Below are 18,893 nucleotides of genomic sequence, written 5' to 3'. Positions count from 1 at the left end.
GAATAATTCGTTAAAATTTTGAAAATAATAAAAATTTTATACTTTTTTACGATTTCCAAAAAAAGATAAGGATTTTAAAGGTGAAAGTAGTTTTTAGTAGAACTCTCTATATTCGGAATAAAAAGAAAAGTTTTTGAAATTTTTAAATTTTGAGTTTTTTGAAATTTTCACTTTTTTTCAATTTTAGCTCACATTTCATATACAGCTTGTATCAATTGTTAATTTTTACAGTTTTAAGAGATATTTATAACTGAAAGTAGCAAATTATCAATGATTGTTATATACTGCAATAAAATATATAATGTCTATTTTCAGAAACAAGAAAAAAAGTTTGCGCAAATTTGGGAATTTATTTTCGGAGTTTTTTTTAGAAAATTTCACTTTTATGAAAAAATTAAAAATTTTACCCTTATTCTACCAAAAAGTAAATAAGATTATTGCACAGAAAAGTAGCAAGAATTTAAAAAATTGTTATATACCGCAATAACGTATGGGATCTCCATTTTCAGAAAAAATAAAAAAGTTTGCGCAATTATTTTTGGTGATATGCTTTATTATGAACAATAAATCACATTTAATATTCATAACTGGTGTAGGGTATCATATGGTCGGCGACACCCGACTGTACATTCTTACTTATAACAAAAATTTTAAAAATTACCCCTTTCTTACCAAAAATACATAAAAACTTTACAACTGAAAGTAGCAATAGATAGATTTTTAATTACCTGTAAAATATCTGTTTTTGCAAAGTGAGCATTTTAAAAGCTAATAATTCATATAATAAAATGTACTTTATTCCAGTATAGCCACAATTTTAGAATTTGGGGAAGGATCCGAGATATCAGAATATAGAATATGACGTCGAATCAAAAAATTGTCTAAGAGTGAAATATAGCTACACTTAAGCCATAAATACTGATATATGTTACGATCAAATTTAAAATGGCGACGAAATATATAAAAAACAAAAAGGGCGGTATTTCTAGGCATGGTAAATTTTTTTTCTATTTTTGGAAATGTTATTAACATATTTCATTTCCCTTTATTGCCTTTTCATTTCTTTTGTACATTATGGTTGGGGAACCGTTATAAATATTGAATGTTATTTTGTATTATTTATTATTTAAGCTTAGGTATTATTTCTAAGTAATATATAAGTTTGGCCTTGAAAGCTTTGTATTATTGAATAAAATAAAAAATAAAGTATCAGAATTTAGAACTGAAAGAAATTCTTCAATATTGTCCAAATTTTGAAATGACTGTCCCCTTAAGTAATGTAGCCAATTATTTTATATTACAATTTATGTGCGGATAATCTGTTATATAATGAAAAGTGAATAAAGCAGATTTTTAATAAATTTCGTTTTTACTTTTTTAAGGCAAAACGGAAGAAAATATAAAGCAAGTGTCTGATGTATCTCCAACCTCTACTACTGCAAATTCCAATTGTGTTCAAGAATCGCTTCCAACAAATTATATTAACCAACAAGTGCCACACCAAGAACAATTAAAAGATAAACATCAGGAGGAAAATATTTCACCCGAGACGCCGTCATCATCTTTAGAAACTACAAGTGATATCAATACTGTTAGTAAACAAAAGGACGAGAGGAAAGAAAGTTGTACAGGGGATTATTTCGGTGCTAGTGAACAAGACAAATCTACTATTTATAATATAACGGAATCTGTAAAAACTATGCAACTAGGAGAAAAAGAAACTTTAACATTACCTCAACAAAAACAAATAAATATTGTTAATAGTAATGAGCAGCAAGAACAAGAGCAGCAAGAAACACAATATTCAAATGCAACAAATGGAAATAATATAACAACGGCGACAACATTGACTGAAACAATAAACAACAACATAGTTAATAATAGCGATATTGTTAACAACAATAATAACCAAAACAGCAATAATGTAAATAAAGCAAACGTGTTTTCTACTAATCCCGCAACCAATAAAAATACTGACAAAATTGTCAAAAAGAATGATAATGTTACTGAAAACCTTAAAACCGTATCAGCTAAAGTTGAAGCTAGAGCCGCGGATACAGGCAATACTGTTAGTAATAACACAACGACTTCGAAGGATGAAACAAACGATGAAACAGACAGAGCTAATATCTTAACGAAAAATGAATTAGAAAGTAAACAAAAGAATGAACAAGTTTCGACACCTACAAACGATAACACGTCAATAAAATCTCCTAAGAATGAAAAAGCGGAACCTGCCAATGATAATATTAGTAAAGGAGGTACCGATGATAAGGAAGAGGGTAGTAGCGAAAGCAAAGCCACAGATGAAACGGCCGCTAACAATAAACAATCATTTGAATCATTGATTAATTACAATGAAGGTCAGTGGTCGCCATCAAATCCTAGTGGAAAGAAGCAGTACAATCGTGAACAATTGATGCAGTTACGTGAAGCGAAGGCTTCTCGCATACAACCTGAAGTGAAAAACACCTCAATATTTTCGCAAACCAATTTAATGCCAGCATTTGCATCACGAGGCAACAAAAAGGTTCAGTCAATGGTTGGTGGCTTTGGTGGAGCCAGGGGCAGCAGTAGTGGTGATGGCAACTACCAAAATAATTATATGAAGCAAAGTTCCATGTCTGGTCGCGGAGGTGGAGACGGTCATCATAATCGGAATAGTGGCAAACCTATAATACATTTAAATCTATCCCTTAATCAAGATGTTAAACTGAATGAAGCCGATAACGCCTGGCGCCCCAGCGTATTGGTTCAAGGTGCTGAAAAACAACTTGATCCAGAAACGAAGGCGCAACGTGAAAAGGACGAATTGATACGCCGTGTCCGTGGTATATTGAATAAACTAACTCCCGAGAAGTTTGAACCTCTTGTGGAAGAAATTATTAAACTTAAAATAGATACCATGGAGAAAATGGAAGCTGTAATGATTTTGGTTTTCGAAAAAGCTATCGATGAGCCAAATTTTTCAGTATCATATGCTAGTTTATGTCACCGTTTAATCAACGAAGTAAAAGCCCGTGACGAACGCATGGAAAGTGGCACAAAATCCAATCTCGCTTACTTCCGTAATGCACTTTTGGACAAAACAGAAAGAGAGTTCACTCAGAATGTAACCAAGAGCAGTGCAAAGGAAGAAAAACTGAAACCAATAAGAGAAAAGATTAACAACTGCAAAGATCCAAATGAAAAGGTTGAATTGGAAGCTTTATTGGATGAAGAGGAGCGCAAGATACGCAGACGTTCGGGTGGTACAGTGCGTTTTATTGGTGAACTATTTAAGATATCCATACTCACCGGCAAAATCATACACACCTGTATTGAAGCCTTACTCAAAGACCCCAATAACGAGGATATGTTGGAATGTTTATGTAAACTTTTGACCACTGTTGGACAGAAATTTGAACAAACAAACATGCCCAAAGAAGATAAACGCAAATACTCATTAGAGAGCGTAATACAAAGAATGCAAAACATTGCATCGAAAAATGAGAATTCAAAAATATCATCACGTGTTAGATTTATGCTACAGGATGTTATTGATTTACGCAAAAAGAAATGGCAATCAACACGCAATGAAGCTCCCAAGACTATGGAACAAATCGAAAAGGAGGCTAATAGTGAACAGTTAAGCAATCCGTACCATTATATGAACTCAATGCCCAGTGGTGGTGATTCACGCAAACGCGAAGGTGGTGGTCGTAATGACGGTCGATCTAGTAATTATGGTGGAAGCCATAGTCAACGAGGTGACACAGGTAGCCTTAAACGTCAACAAGGTGGAGTTGGTGGCGGTAGTCACAGTCAATCTGGCAATTCAAATAATGATGATACATGGCATGTACAAACTGGTAAAGGCAACCGTACTCTGGCTGTAGATTCCAGTAAACTGGTTGGACTGGTAAGTTTTTAAGAAAATTATGTATGAAATTCATAATAAGGTTAGCACACATTTGGCAAACATCTGGTAAGCTGTTGTCAACGAGTTTTTAAACACATACTAACTTGTTGAAAACAGCTGTATACTGTCAAAGAAATATATAAATTTAAAAACAAAAAATTTCTTCTAAAAAGAAAGAAAAGAAAATGGTTGCAATTGATAACATGGACTTGTTAAAATGTTTAAAATACATAAATAAAAAAGGAACAAATACATTGTTTATCTATGTAAATTAAGATTTTCGGATAAAATTATGATAAAAAAAATAGTTTACAGTCATAATTATAATTACATACCCAGCAAAAAGTTACATGACAAAGATATTGTTTAATCAGAGATGCAAGTGATGACGAAGTGGTTCGATTTTGGTGAAACATGCATGATTTTAACATTATCGTGTCATTGGAGATTATGTGTTTATGCGAGAATTTCGAATAATCGAACCAATGCAAATTCGATGATTCGAAAACGATGTTTCATTGATTTAAGCTATTTGTTTTGTATGTATTTTTGGAAGATATTTTAAATATTTCTAAGGAAAATATTATAATAAATATGGGAAAAAATATAAAATAATATTAATAATCAAAAATATTTCTAATAACACATAAATTTCATTTGAATAAATTAATAATCTGAATTAATTTTTTAACTTTTAAAGAGATTTTTAACTGCGGAATAGGTTGAATTTAGGAAGGCGTTTAGAATGAGTTGTATTAGCACTGTTATTAAAAAAGTCATGATAATTACATTCACGTTGCACTACTGCAAAATTTTTTTGCTGGGTAGTTGATACAAATTATAACGAAGAAAAGAGTAACAAACAAATGTGAAAAGTATTAATAACACGGTGTGACAAAATTACAAAAAAACAATACAGTCATCGCGAGACCTAGTAAATTGGTAGGTCTAGTAGAGTAGATTACAGTACCATTTTTAGATTCTTCAAAATACCCTAAAAATCGGAAGATATTGGAAAAGAACGATTTTTTTTTTTTTTGACTAGACAGATTAAAAAAAATATATCTCAAAATTTTCTCAACCTTTTTAATATTTTTCAACTGTTTTGGAAAGAGTTTCATTTGTACTTTTCAAAAAGTACACACACTTTTATTTTTTTAATATTTTTTATTTTAGCCCATATTTTTATGCATAAAATAAGATATGAAACGTTTAAATCGGATAAAAACTGACAGAAAAAGAATTTTTTCGTAAAAACAAAAATGTACCATAACTCTCTTTGCTGCAGTAAAATATCAACGTAAGATATGCACACAAATATAAGCTTTATTATTCAAATTGATAATTTACTTTGGAAATGAGAGATTTAGTAAATTTTTTATTTTACGAAAAAATTCTGTATTTTTGTCAGTTTTTATCAGATTTCAAAGTATCATATGTTCTTTTATTCATAACAAGTAAAAGAGCTATATTCGGCTGTGCCGAATCTTATATACCCTTCACCATAGTGTATTTAAAAATATAAATTTTATAAAATTTTAATTTTTTTCATTTTCTCGACTATATCATTATCATAGCAATAGCAAAACATAATGAACAACAACGCTAAACGAAATAAACACACAAAAAACAAAATACAAAAGGCAGTCAAACCAGCAGACATCCAACCATACGATACGAAATACATACACACAAAAACAAAATACACTCATTGCGTTATGTATTTTGTTTCAATCAATACCCTGCAAACAATTGCTATCTAAATAGTATCCATAACGTAACAACGTGTAGGTAAAAATATCTAAAAAACATCTAATATTGCACAATTTGAAAGGAAGAAAAGTGACCGCGTTGGTAAGAAACTGTTCCTCCTGTTTAATACTTACTTAGTGAGTCGATTTCGTTTCAGTTTTAAGTCACTATTTTATAGCATAAAAGTGCGTAAAATTAGTAAAATTTCCAGTTTTGCCATAACAATAGGGAAACTGGAAATTTATCTAATTTTACACAATTTTATGTAGTAAAAGCGACTTTATAATACATTTTCTTTATTTCTCTTACTTTACGAATAATTTAAAATTCTCACTAATCTCTCACTTATGTTTATTATATATTAAATTTTTTTTATATATTAAACTTTAAATAAAATCATTACAAAATTTCACAATGTGTTACTATTTATACAACTGATCACTATGAACTTAATATATTTACTGAAATATACAAACACTTTTCCTTTTAAATTTTGAGAGAAAAAATAATTCTGTCTTTTATTATCTTGTTAGTGTATTAAAAAGTGTTATTTTTATACATTTTTATTCTATCTAATTATTATCATTTACGTTTCTTTTTGGTATATTAAATCGAACTTAAATTTTACAAAAATGGGATAAAAATTAGAAAATAATGTATTTAGTTTTTGTAAATATTTTTATTTAGCACTGAGAAACATGAAGTTGAGCCTAAATAGTGTAAATTTAGTTCAGTTATCCAAAATTAAACTCAAATTTGCTGGAAGGGTAGACATCCAAACAAACGAAACCAACACCAAGAAACAAAAACAATATACACAAGACCTCTGCCAGCAAATTTGAGTTTAATTTTGGATAAATGAACTAAATTTACACTATTTAGGCTCAACTCCATGTTTCTCAGTGCTAAATAAAAATATTTACAAAAACAAAATACATAATTTTCTAATTTTTATCCCATTTTTGCAAAATTTAAGTTCGATCTAATATACCAAAAAGAAACGTAGATGATAATAATTAGATAGAATAAAAATGTATGAAAAGAACACTTTTTAATACACTAACAAGATAATTTAAGGCAGAATTATTTTTGCTCTCAAAATTTAAAAGAAAAACTGTTTTTATATTTCAGTAAATATATTAAGTTTATAGTGATCAGTTGTGTGAATAGTAACACATTGTGAAATTTTGTATTGATTTTATTTAAAATTTAATATATAAAAAATAAATTTAATATATAATAAAAATAAGTGAGAGATTAGTGAGTATAAACAATTTTAAATTATTCATAAAGTAATAGAAATAAAGAAAATGTATTATAAAGTCGCTTTTACTACATAAAATAGTGTAAAATTAGATAAATTTCCAGTTTCCCTATTGCTATGGCAAAACTGGAAATTTTACTAATTTTACGCACTTTTATGCTATAAAAAAGTGACTTAAAACTGAAACGAAATCGACTCAATAAGTAAGTATTAAACAGGAGGAACAGTTTCTTACCAACGCGGTCACTTTTCTTCCTTTCAAATTGTGCAGTATTAGATGTTTTTTAGATATTTTTACCTACACGTTGTTACGTTATGGATACTATTTAGATAGCAATTGTTTGCAGGGACAATGAAACACACAGCCATCCAAACCTACAAAACTGAATACACCAAGAAACAAAAACAACATACACATGGCAATGAAACACACAGCCATCCAAACATACGAAACGAAATAATCGAAAAAACAAAATACACAACGCAATGAATAAGCAGTGTTGTTGTTGCTTATTTTTTATGAAATTTTCAGAGGTTGTCTCGGATTTTTGCTTATATCTCCGATGTTTATGGAAGGATTTTGCTGATTTTAAATAGGAAACTTCTCGAAAGCATGTCTGATAGAATTATTGAAGATTTGGATCCCGAAGATATCTGGGGTCTTCAGAAAACTGATTTCAACAGACGGACAGACAGACAGACAGACGGACAGACAGACAGACGGACATGGCTTAATCGACTCCGCTATCTATAAGGATTCAGAATATATATACTTTATAGGGTCGGAAAATTATATTTTGTAAATTACAAACGGAATGACAAACTTATATATACCCTTCTCACGAAGGTGAAGGGTATAAAAATATGGGCTAAAATAAAAAAATATTTTTAATTTAATTTATTTCCAAAATAAACCTAGCCTATTGGCCATAATCGGTTACAAATTTCTACTTAAAAAAATTTTACTTAAAAAATATAATATAATAATAATATAAATATAATCTATATATATAAAAATGAATGTGTGTTTGTTTGTATGTTTGTATGTTTGAACGTTATAGACTACTAAACGGCTGAACCGATTTTCTTGAAATTTTCACAGCATATTCCTGCATGTCTGGAATAGGTAATAGGCTACTTTTTATTTCGAAATTTCAAGTGGGCGATGAGCCACGCCCACATTAAGAAAATATAAAATCCGTATATTTTAGATAATATAACAGTTAGAGTCCTCAAATTTTGTCGGAGCCACTTTAGTGTCAATATGATCATTTAGGACAAAAAGTAGGCGGACTAGCATTAGGGGGCGTGGTACCTCCCATATAAATTAAATACAAAAATTCGTTTATCTGGGAAACTAATAGAACTAAATTCTTAAAATTTAGCACGAAGAACTTTAACATCCATATAAACATTTTGGGTAATAAATTGGCGGACTACCCATGAGGGGAGCGGCACCTCCCATATTAATTAAATACAAAAATTCGTTTATCTGGGAAACTAATAGAACTAAATTCTTAAAATTTTGCACAAAGAACTTTAACATCCATATAAACATTTTGGGTAAAAAATTGGCGGACTACCCATGAGGGGAGCGGCACCTCCCATATTAATTAAAAACAAAAATTCGTTTATCTGGGAAACTAATAGAACTAAATTCTTAAAATTTTGCACGAAGAACTTTAATATTCATCTGAACATTTTTAAGGAAAAAAGAGCGGACTTTCACCTGGGGGGCTTGGAGCCCCCATATGAATAAAATAGAAAAATTCGTATATCTGAGAAACAATTAGAGCTAGAATCATTAAATTTTACTTGAAGAACTTTGACATTCACCTGAACATTTAGAATGGAAACTCTTATATTATTCAAATTTTTTGTAGATAGATAGAAATTGGCGATAAATAGAAACTGGCGAACTTGCAATAATTTGCTTGACATCTTTTATATGTAACATATAATAAATCTGGTATTTATTTATACATATTCCTTTTAGGGTAGCAAAGCACACTGGGTATAGCTAGTATATATAATATAATATAAAAAATATAATAAATAAGAATTAAAAAATAAAAAATAAATTATTAATAATAAAATCAATTGCATTGTATATTTAAAAAATATGTTTTCAAATAAAGTGTATGTCAAAAATTATCGTGAATTGTAACAAAAATTATAAAAATATATAAAAATTTGTATTTAGATCTAAATATTTTACACATTTCCTTAAGAAATATAAAGGTGTGTGTACTTTTTGACAAGTACAAAGGAAACTCTTTCCAAAACAGTTGAAAAATATTAAATTGGTTGAGAAAATTTTGAGATATATTTTTTTAGTCAAAAAAGCCTTTTTTTCACAATATCTTCCAATTTTTAGGGTTTATTGAAGATTCTAAAAATTGTAAAATGATCTACTCATCTAGGTCAATAAAAAGCATTAATGAGCACGTAATGAGTGTTTTTGAGTGACACGCACTGTAATTATAGAGTTTCCAGCATATTCCAATTAAGTTTACATAAAATAAATTATTCAATGAAATCACAATTGCAGTTTAAAACTTATTATGAATAAACTTCATGCTTCTAAGCTTAAATAACACTCTAGTAAGCAGCTCGTTGTATGTGATGTATGAACTGCTGCCAATTTTTAGTTATGAATAAGGTTGTAACTATATATGTCATAAAATAGTTTATAATATTTGTTATACATTTTCTACAAATTTAAATAGACTACTGTTGATATGAACAATAAGAAAATGGGTGGTCTTTCATTATTCCTGTGGCCTAAAACATCATCGCAACCAACAACAACACCATCAAATTCCTTTGCAGCATTGTCGATGGATTCAAACAGAAGTTCCGACCGTGATAGAGAACGAAGTGGACCACGTAATAAAGGTTCATACAACAAGGGTTCCATGGAGCGTGATCGTTATGATCATGGTAGTAAGAAAAGAATACATGTCAAAGTAAATAAAATTTTAATATTAACAAATACATTTTTAAAACTTAGGATTATTATCACGGAATAATTCAACACAAGCCTCGCGAGAAAATTCTTCATCTCGTAGTGCCCAGGGAGTTCGTGGAATGGGTAGTAATTCGTCAAATATGCAAAAATCTGCTAGTCATTCGAAATATCAACAACCCATGTCCACTTCCTCTTCGTCTAGAATGACTTCAACGAAAATGCCCGGCGGAGGAACATCAGGTTCTAGTATATACCGTGATAACCAACAGCAATCTTCTTACTATGGTTCCAATGCTACGCATCAACAACAACATTTCAATCCTGCAGCAAGTGAATCAACTCAGCCATCATCTGCACCTCCAGCAGTTTTTGAAGAGCCAACTGAAGCAGATTTGAAATTAATTAAGGCTGTTGTCATTGAGATGGTTGAAAACGCTGCCAATTCTAAATCAATAGACAGCACGACTGTATCCTGCATTAAGAAAATAAAGGAAAATCAGCGATGTGGTTTACTATATTATATACTTACGGATTATTTGCATTTGGCAGAGGTTAGACCAATGTGCAGGCGACATCTGGCAAATGTTGTAGCATATTTAATTGAAAATAAATACATTTCCGTCGAACATTTCCGCTTAGCCTATAAACAATTTTCCGAATTTGCTAGCGATTTAATGGTCGATATACCCGATCTATGGTTGTACATTTTCGAATTTACCGGTAAGAATTTGTATGAAATTTATTTAAAATAATCACAATCTTATATATTTACATCTATTTTTACAAGGACCCTTAATTGTTAAGAAACTAATAACTGTAAATGATTTATGGAGCTCACAGTTACGTGAAAGCGGATCTTCTAGTTTTAGCACCAGATTCCTTAAAACATTTATACAATATTGCACACGAGAAGTCGGTCCTAGTTTTACACGAAACATGTGGAAGAAAAATCAGATAAAGTGGACAGATTTTATGAATGAGAATGAAGTTAGCAAGTTTATTCAAACAAATGTAAGTAATTTATATATTTTACACGTATCAAATATAAATTATAAGTACACAATATAAGTATATATGTATACAAATTAAATAATATTTTTTGTTATAATAATTAGTTGTGTATTATCTGTTTATTTTTAGAAATTTGAATATGTTGAAAATGAAAAATGCCAACCAGACATCGATAATAAAGAACCTAAAGAAAAGCGTAATAAACGCGTTGTAGAGCATGTAGACCAGTTGTTAAAAGAGGGCTCCAATGCTGATAATGTCATTGATTACATCAATGTATGTATACACGTTAGGATTAAATAAAAAAACTCAGGGGTGAAAAATTTAATATTACTTCGTAACAAAACAATATTTTACATTTTTGCGTATGGAGTATTATAAGAAAAGGAATCAGTTATGCAGAATTTAAATTTTTAAAATTTGTTATTCAAAAACCTGGAAAAAAAATATGTTATGTTATCTGCTAGTATATATTTTCCAATTTTACACATCAAAACTGATAATAAACCATACAACAACTTTAGTACATTGTACGAATTTTTTAAAGTTAGACATTGGTTATTTCGGGTTAGTCATCCCTGAGTTAAATTTTGAATGAATGTTCAATTTGAATGTTCAATGTATTTTAACATTTTGACAAAATAATTAAAAATTGTTGTATTATATTTTTTTCAGGGAAATATTGTAGATGTGGATAAAACTTTCATTAAAAGTTTAACGACAACATTAACAAGCTTTGCTATAAAGGATTCCAATAATTATAGTTTAGATTTATCGTGCTTCCAAAAAATTTGCATACCTGTACTGCTGCGTTACTTAGACTCTAAAGAAGATTTGGAACTGGAATGCCTATACGCCATACAATTGTTGGTTCATAGTCTAGAACATCCAAGAGGTAAATAAAGTTACTGTCAAGTTAACTGCGTTTTATATAAAATATCTACATTAGGGTGGGCCGCAATTTCAAACTTTGACGCTAATACGCGAGCTTTAATTAATATATTGATATTTTATATACTTCTATTAAAAAAGTAAAATAAAATGCTATGTATATATTTTTTTTATTTATAGGTTTATTGGGAGCTATTTTTGGTGAACTAAATGATGCAGATGTTATACCCCAGGAATCCTTTATAGCGTGGCGTGATTCGAAGGATCAGTCTGCAGGAAAAGGTAAATATTAATTTCCCTAGTAATCATACTCTACTACATTTAAAAACCTGTAAATTAATGTTCAATTTACGTTCAAAATTATGCTTACTCTGATAATTTTGTTCTGATATAAAAAAAACTATTAAAGTTTGAATATTAAAATTTTCTTTTTTGACCATGATTTTACAATTTTTTTAGAAATAAAGTTCCTACTAATGAAATCAAACACATTTTAAATGTTAATCGATTTTGAGTTCAAGAACCTATTACTCTTAGACAGATAAAGAAAAATAAATTACAAAAACTTCTATATTACACTATGCGACAAAAATAAATACCTATTTTTCTGAAAGGTGGATCCGAGTAGAACAAGAGTGTGCTTTTGAAATTTGCCAAACACCTCCAAAATCTTGAGATTCGGGTAAAAATCCGGTTTTTCGTACCTTCAAACACTTATAAGTCAGAAACTTAGTTGAATCTCAACCGATTTTAAGTTTCTCAACGGATAGAATGCAGAGGCTGAGGCCTTTATAATGACATATATGATGTTTAGATATTCTGTAGAATTATGCGTACATTTCATCGGTAAACATATATTTGCTTTTGGTTTTGCACAGTTTTCCAAGTTTGGAGATGTTTTTACAAAGTATTTTATATACGAACCGTACTATTTATTAATGCATTAGAAAACTAAGTCTGTTTTTGAGTAAAATGCAACTTTTCTTTTTAAAATCCTTTAGCAATTAACGACGTTATTGATTTTTTTCTTAATATAAAATTGTTCAAAAACTGATTTTCTGAAAGATGCTTCGTATGAGGGATAAGGTTAAATATCGGCCGATTCTCGAAAAACGCAACTTTGTTTTAAGAATGCGTTAGAATTTGACGTCGTTATTGATCTTTTTCTTAATACAAAATTGTTTATAAACTGATTTTCTGTAGGATGCTTTATATGGGGGATAGGGTTAAATATGGGCCGATCCTCGAAAAATTTGGTGTAAGGATTTATGTTTATATTAAAGTTTATATTAAAGACTAAGGCATTTAATTCTGTGAATTTCTCTGTTTTGATAAGAAAATTGAGAGAAATATAAAATTTTTCAAGTACGGCGTGTAGGTTAATTTTCTCATATCTAACAGATCGATTTCAGTTTGTTGAAGTTGCGAATGTTTGCTCTGAATCACTTCGTCTAACATCTGCTTTTATTAAACTGTGAGAGATTTAATGGTGTTAATTTTCAATCGCTTATCAAAGATGTTCTTCTTCGCTTCTCATTTTGGTCATCCGACAATCATCTGCGGATTAATACTTCGAAAACTAAGGCTATAATATTTGGCTTTATTAAAAGATATTTGATTAACCCTACTAATTTTGTGGGAGGTGATGCTGTAGAGTTTGTTGATCGATTGGAATGTATGGGATTTCTTTTGGGTTTGTTGTTGGGATCTCTTTTGGATGTGAAATTAAATTTTGAGGGCCATATTGATCGTATTGGCCGTAAGATTTCTGCTATACTTCGTCAATTTTATTCAACGAATCTATATTTACCTCATCATATTAGGATGCTTTTGGCACATGCTTTATTGATGCCTCATATTTTATATGGTATTATTTCTGGATCTTTTGATTATGTTGCATCCAGACTAAAGCGCATCTTTAATATGATTATACAGTATGTATACGGTGTTGGTAGACGTGACCACGTATCTAGATTTGCTGAACGTTTTCTTGGATGCTCTTTTACTGAATTTATTCTCTTTCGTAATTTGCTTTTTTCTATAGGACTATTAAAAGGGGATATCCTTCTCAACTTTGCTTCAAGTTTATTTTTTCGCATTCTACTAGGAATCCCCAGATTATTGTACCTAGAATTAATAGTTCTTTCTTTGAAAAGTTGTTTTTAGTGAGAATTGCCCGGTGTTGGAACTATTTGCCACTTGAACTGCGCCTGTTTTCCATTCCAATAATGCCTTCCGCCTGAAACTGTTACCAATTCTTCTTGCCATTAGTGTTGACAGTTTGTATATCTACACTTTCCTTTCTTTGTGATATGTTCTATTATGTAATTCATTGGGATCGAGTTCTTTAACTTTTGCTTTATCACTTACCTTTTTCGCTTGGGAACCAGGGCTTGTAATTATTTGAGATTTTTTTTAGGTTTAAGCAATTTTTGTTTAATTGATATTTAGGCATTTTCTTTCTTTGTAATATAGTTTAATTGGCCTAATGAGGCTTTTATATTACAGTAACGAATAAATAAATAAAGTTATTTATGCTGAATTTCATCGTGATATTATTATTAAGAGGAGAATTATGGAATTCAAGTCATTTTCTGAAGGAGAGTTTGTATGGGGACAGCAGTATCAGTAAAGATTACAGCAAACTCATTTATATCCATTTTTATATTGTTTGGACCTTATTTGCAAATCCTCCTTCAGAAAATGACTTGAATTCCATAATTCTATTAATTACATCAATATCACGATGAAATTCAGCACAAATAACTTTTATATAAATCTAAATATTCCCACCAAATTGTATGAGGATCGGCCGATATTTAGCCCTATCCCTCATATAAAGCATCTTTTGGAAAATCAGTTTAGGAAAAGTTTTGTATTAAGAAAAAGATCAATAACGTCGTCAATTGCTAACGGATTTTTAAAAACAAAGTTGCGTTTTTCTTATGAATAGACATGGGTTTCTAATCAATTAATAAATAGTACGATTCCTATATAAAATACTTTCAAAAAACATCTCCAAACATGGACAACGGTGCAAAACTTAAATAAAAAATATGTTTGCTGATGAAATTCTCACATATGTCATTATAAAGGCCTCAGATTCTGCCTTTTAAATCCGTGAGAAACTTAAAATCGGTTCAGATTTAACTAAGTTGCTGACTTATAAGTGCTTAAAGGTGCCTCTTACATAACTGCTGTTATATTTTTTGTTGTATTTTTTCATTTATTATTTTTTTTTAACAATATTTAATTTACAATGATGTAACAGTATAACGTATGTTATATTGTTACATCATCGTATGTTGTTACATCATCGTATGTAAACTGAACAAATATCACATTCCTTTTGAATTTACTTTAACGGAATTATCGTTAACATGGACCATACCAGTTTTTGTGAGTTTTACATATTCAAATATCTTATATACTACTTTTTTGACTGGGGGGCCATAGTTTATAGTTTTTACTTGTAATTGTAAATAACTCGTTAAACTCTGTAATATTTACTATTATTATTAATATGTATTAATTATTAATTAATTATTAATATTTACTATTATTATTAATATTATTGACCAAATGTGGCTTTAAAACATTACAATAAATGAAAAAAAAAAAAAAAAAAAATAAAAGGTACGAAAAACCGGGTTTTACCCGTAACTAAAGATTTTGAAGGTGTTTGGCAAATTTCAAAAACATATTCTTGTTCTACTCGGATCCACCTTTCAGAAAAATAGTATCACTTCCCAGGTATTTCAATTTTCGTTTATTTTGTCTTACTGTGTTATTAATTACGGGCAAGTCCGTGATATGTGGCCCAACTTAAAAAAATCTGTTTGTCCATTATTTATATTGTCCATATATTAATAAATAATATAGAAGTTTTTGTATTTAATTTTTTATTTATTTCAAAAACCAACCGAGCTTATAGGTTCATATATAGTTGGTAGACCAGCAAATTTATATGTTTACATAGGCTGTTCTGCTCCAACAAGATTCTCAAGATTTTATATAAAAATAAAACAAAAGTATATTTCAAATTTATTAGAGACGAAGATCTCTTTTTATTTAAACCTAAATATTACCTCGTAGAAGTAGATGGTTTTTTAAATGTTATATGCACGTAGTGCTTGTGTCATAGACAAATCAAAAGTGATTTATATTGTCAAAACGAAACAAGCATAAATTTGGTGGCAAACAATATGCATCGTTAGGGGTTTACTCGTTAGAATCTTCCAACAAAGTTGCAATAAAGTGGAACTTTATAAGATTCTTACGTTGTTATAAAAAGTATTACAAAAAATGTAGTTATATCAATTCTAACTTAAACATAGGATATTGCACATAATTTCATTAATACATAAGAGGGTGACTACAAAAAAGAAATGCATATACATACATACATATGTAAGTGTAAATAACATCATATATGATAATATCTATTTAGTGCTGTATAATTTTACAAATTCATTACAATCTTTAAGAAAAATGTAATAATTATATTAAATTACATTAGTGGATGCATATTCTAAAAGCTCCATCATAAATGTTGTAAATCGTAAATCAAAACATATAAGAATTCGAGGAAGAGATTTCCAATTCGATTTATTATAGGAATTCAAATTTATGAATTTCTATCAGAATGGAAAAATTCAAAACCCAGCAAAAAATAATTGATATCATACTTTACAAACGACATCTTAATCACATCTAAAAATGCGATTACATATTTTTCGCTTTTATAAACCAAATATTTCCTTACAAATAAAAACCCAGTTAAAAGTGAGGAAAGATAAGCGTATCATTGAAAGAATGTGGTTTATTTTTGACATCCAAATGTCGGAATTTTACTGCTTCTAAAAATAAAATTAGGCGTAGTTCAAAGTTGTCAAAAATGGACAACATCCCTCCAATGAGACGGTAATGTAAAATTCATAGGGTTTTCACCCGAATTTGAAGCACTTCGGGTTACTACACTTTTTTTGTTGGGAAGTATCTCTAACATATTCAGGGCAATTAGTTATTACTTCCTTATAAAATAATAATAACAAACGGATTTCAACAAAATTCATAAAAGAGCAACCCAAGAAATCTCTAAAAAAAATTACAAGGTCCGCCCTATATACATCCCTATTCTGCATTAAATTTGCGTGTTCAAGAATATTTAATTTATTTGTATGTTTTATTACATTATATCTAATGATACATTAGAAACGTAAAAAAATGAAATAGCCATATCAAATGCATGACATACCCGGGTATGTTGGTTGTATTGAGCAACGTAAATTTTCTCGGGTATAGATAAGACAGTTAAAAATAATTTAAATTAATTTTTAATTATTTTTTTTTAAGATTTAATCACTTTCAATCGGAAAGGAATTATAAATATAAATTGCTTAAAATAGAAGATATTTGCAGTAATAATAAAATCATATTTACATATATTTATTTTTTGTTTATTCATTTAAAGTGATTCATCTACAGCACAATATGTAAACATATTCTATAACAGCACGGTACAATTGAAGCAGTCCTTTCGAAAAGGGCAAAAGTCGTTCTATGCAAACTTTTCAGGAAGAACAAAAAACGTTTCGTATAAATGAAATTGTATGGCCCTAAAAAAGTTTAACATAAAAGTTTATAAACAAAAACTCAAGTAATTTTTTAATATTTATTTTCATTGAAAACAATAAAATTATCATACACATATTTTGAAATCAAATTGTTGGTGTTATAAAAACAATTCTGTGACTCGAGTCCTTTTCGAAATGACAGCTTTAATTGTGTTGCATATCTATGATTTAAAAAGAAAAACTGGATTTTTATTAATATTTTAACTCTAATTATAACTACCTATAAAAACAGCTTTTATAATTAACATTTATTTTATGGTTCATTCTAGGTGTGGCCGTAAAAGCTCTTAATCCATTTTTCAATCAAGTTATAAACGGTGAAACAAGCGACGATAACTAAATTATTCATCACCATATGCATACAATATATTTTGGAGATTGTGCTGTGCAACTATTAAGAGAAAATAACATCTATCAATAATTTTATAAGCGAATAATAAGTTAAAAACTTAATATTAAAGTTTTTTATATAAAGAAGGTCAAAACTTTTTGTATTGAAGTATGGGAATGAAAAATGTAATAAAAATACTATAAATTTTTAATTTTATGTTATATTTTTTTATTGTATTTGTAAAAGTGAAAGATTGTATGAAATGAATTATATATTATAAATATTTAAACGTAACTTTCTAAGGCCTACTATATATTACATTATATGCATAACGATGAAATATTACAGAAAGTGTTAAATTTGTTGTATGTTTTAAAACACAAATTTTTTTTATTGGTTAATATTGTACAACATCGATATTCGAAAAATTTGCTAGTAACCGATAAAAAAACATTATGTTAATTATATAATTTATACTGAACAAGTCGAATCAATTTGTAAACAAAACAGACAAATTTATAAGTAAAAATTACGAAAAACACAAAAGGAACTAAAAACTGGATTTAAACAAAATGCTATCACATATATATATTATATCTCTAAGAGATTTTCAATATATGTAAATGTTAAACTTAAGTCGTTGCTCTTGTAAAAACAAAATAAAAAAACAAAGAAAACACTACACGACTTAGTTATATATATATGAAGTTTTTAAAGTTATATAAAAAAGACAGACGTATTTATAGTTTTGTATGTATATTATTTTAGGATAATATTTGGTAAGTATTTAACTTTTTTGTTTATACAAATAAAATTGTATCAATTCCTTAATAAGAATTAAATGGAATATTTTGGACATTTGCTACTTTCAGTTGAGATATAATTTTTCGAATCGGGTCAGTAAATAAAATATTTTAGATTTCCATTAAGAGGTCTCTCAGCCAGGGTACAGATCGAGCGATTTAAATGTTTAATTTTACCTCTAATCAATCTTTTTGACTCGCGAATTTAAAAATTTAGCTCGCGATAAGAGTTGGAAATTTATAGAGCGTAAAATTGAACTTGCTCGCTCGAGTCAAAACGAATTAATCGCGAGTTTTATAATTTTGTAAATGAAATAAATTAAAAGTACAAGT

At 29.0% G+C, this 18,893-nt stretch overlaps 1 protein-coding gene across 9 annotated transcripts in view; it reads left to right on the top strand.

The window, feature by feature from the left end:
* The window catches only part of LOC119605383 (eukaryotic translation initiation factor 4 gamma 3), an 89,660-nt gene extending 71,221 nt beyond the window's left edge, over nt 1-18,439 (top strand). For 8 of the 9 annotated variants that reach the window (XM_037958450.1, XM_037958445.1, XM_037958444.1 and 5 more), the window contains 8 exons: nt 1,383-3,901; nt 9,647-9,863; nt 9,931-10,608; nt 10,676-10,899; nt 11,029-11,175; nt 11,575-11,794; nt 11,971-12,072; nt 17,696-18,439. In XM_037958450.1, coding sequence (XP_037814378.1) covers nt 1,383-3,901; nt 9,647-9,863; nt 9,931-10,608; nt 10,676-10,899; nt 11,029-11,175; nt 11,575-11,794; nt 11,971-12,072; nt 17,696-17,766 — 4,178 coding nt within the window. In that variant the 3' untranslated portion in view covers nt 17,767-18,439. The remainder of the gene's footprint in view (nt 1-1,382; nt 3,902-9,646; nt 9,864-9,930; nt 10,609-10,675; nt 10,900-11,028; nt 11,176-11,574; nt 11,795-11,970; nt 12,073-17,695) is intronic. The other variant, XM_037958443.1, reaches the window with a different exon arrangement.
* The last annotated feature ends 454 nt before the right edge of the window (nt 18,440-18,893 follow it).

This window comes from Lucilia sericata, unplaced genomic scaffold (genome assembly GCF_015586225.1).
Source record: "Lucilia sericata isolate MDLA Ls3-8-SP2 unplaced genomic scaffold, ASM1558622v1 Contig000480F_arrow, whole genome shotgun sequence".
NCBI lineage: Eukaryota > Metazoa > Arthropoda > Insecta > Diptera > Calliphoridae > Lucilia > Lucilia sericata.
This window is presented reverse-complemented; position numbering and strand designations above follow the sequence as displayed.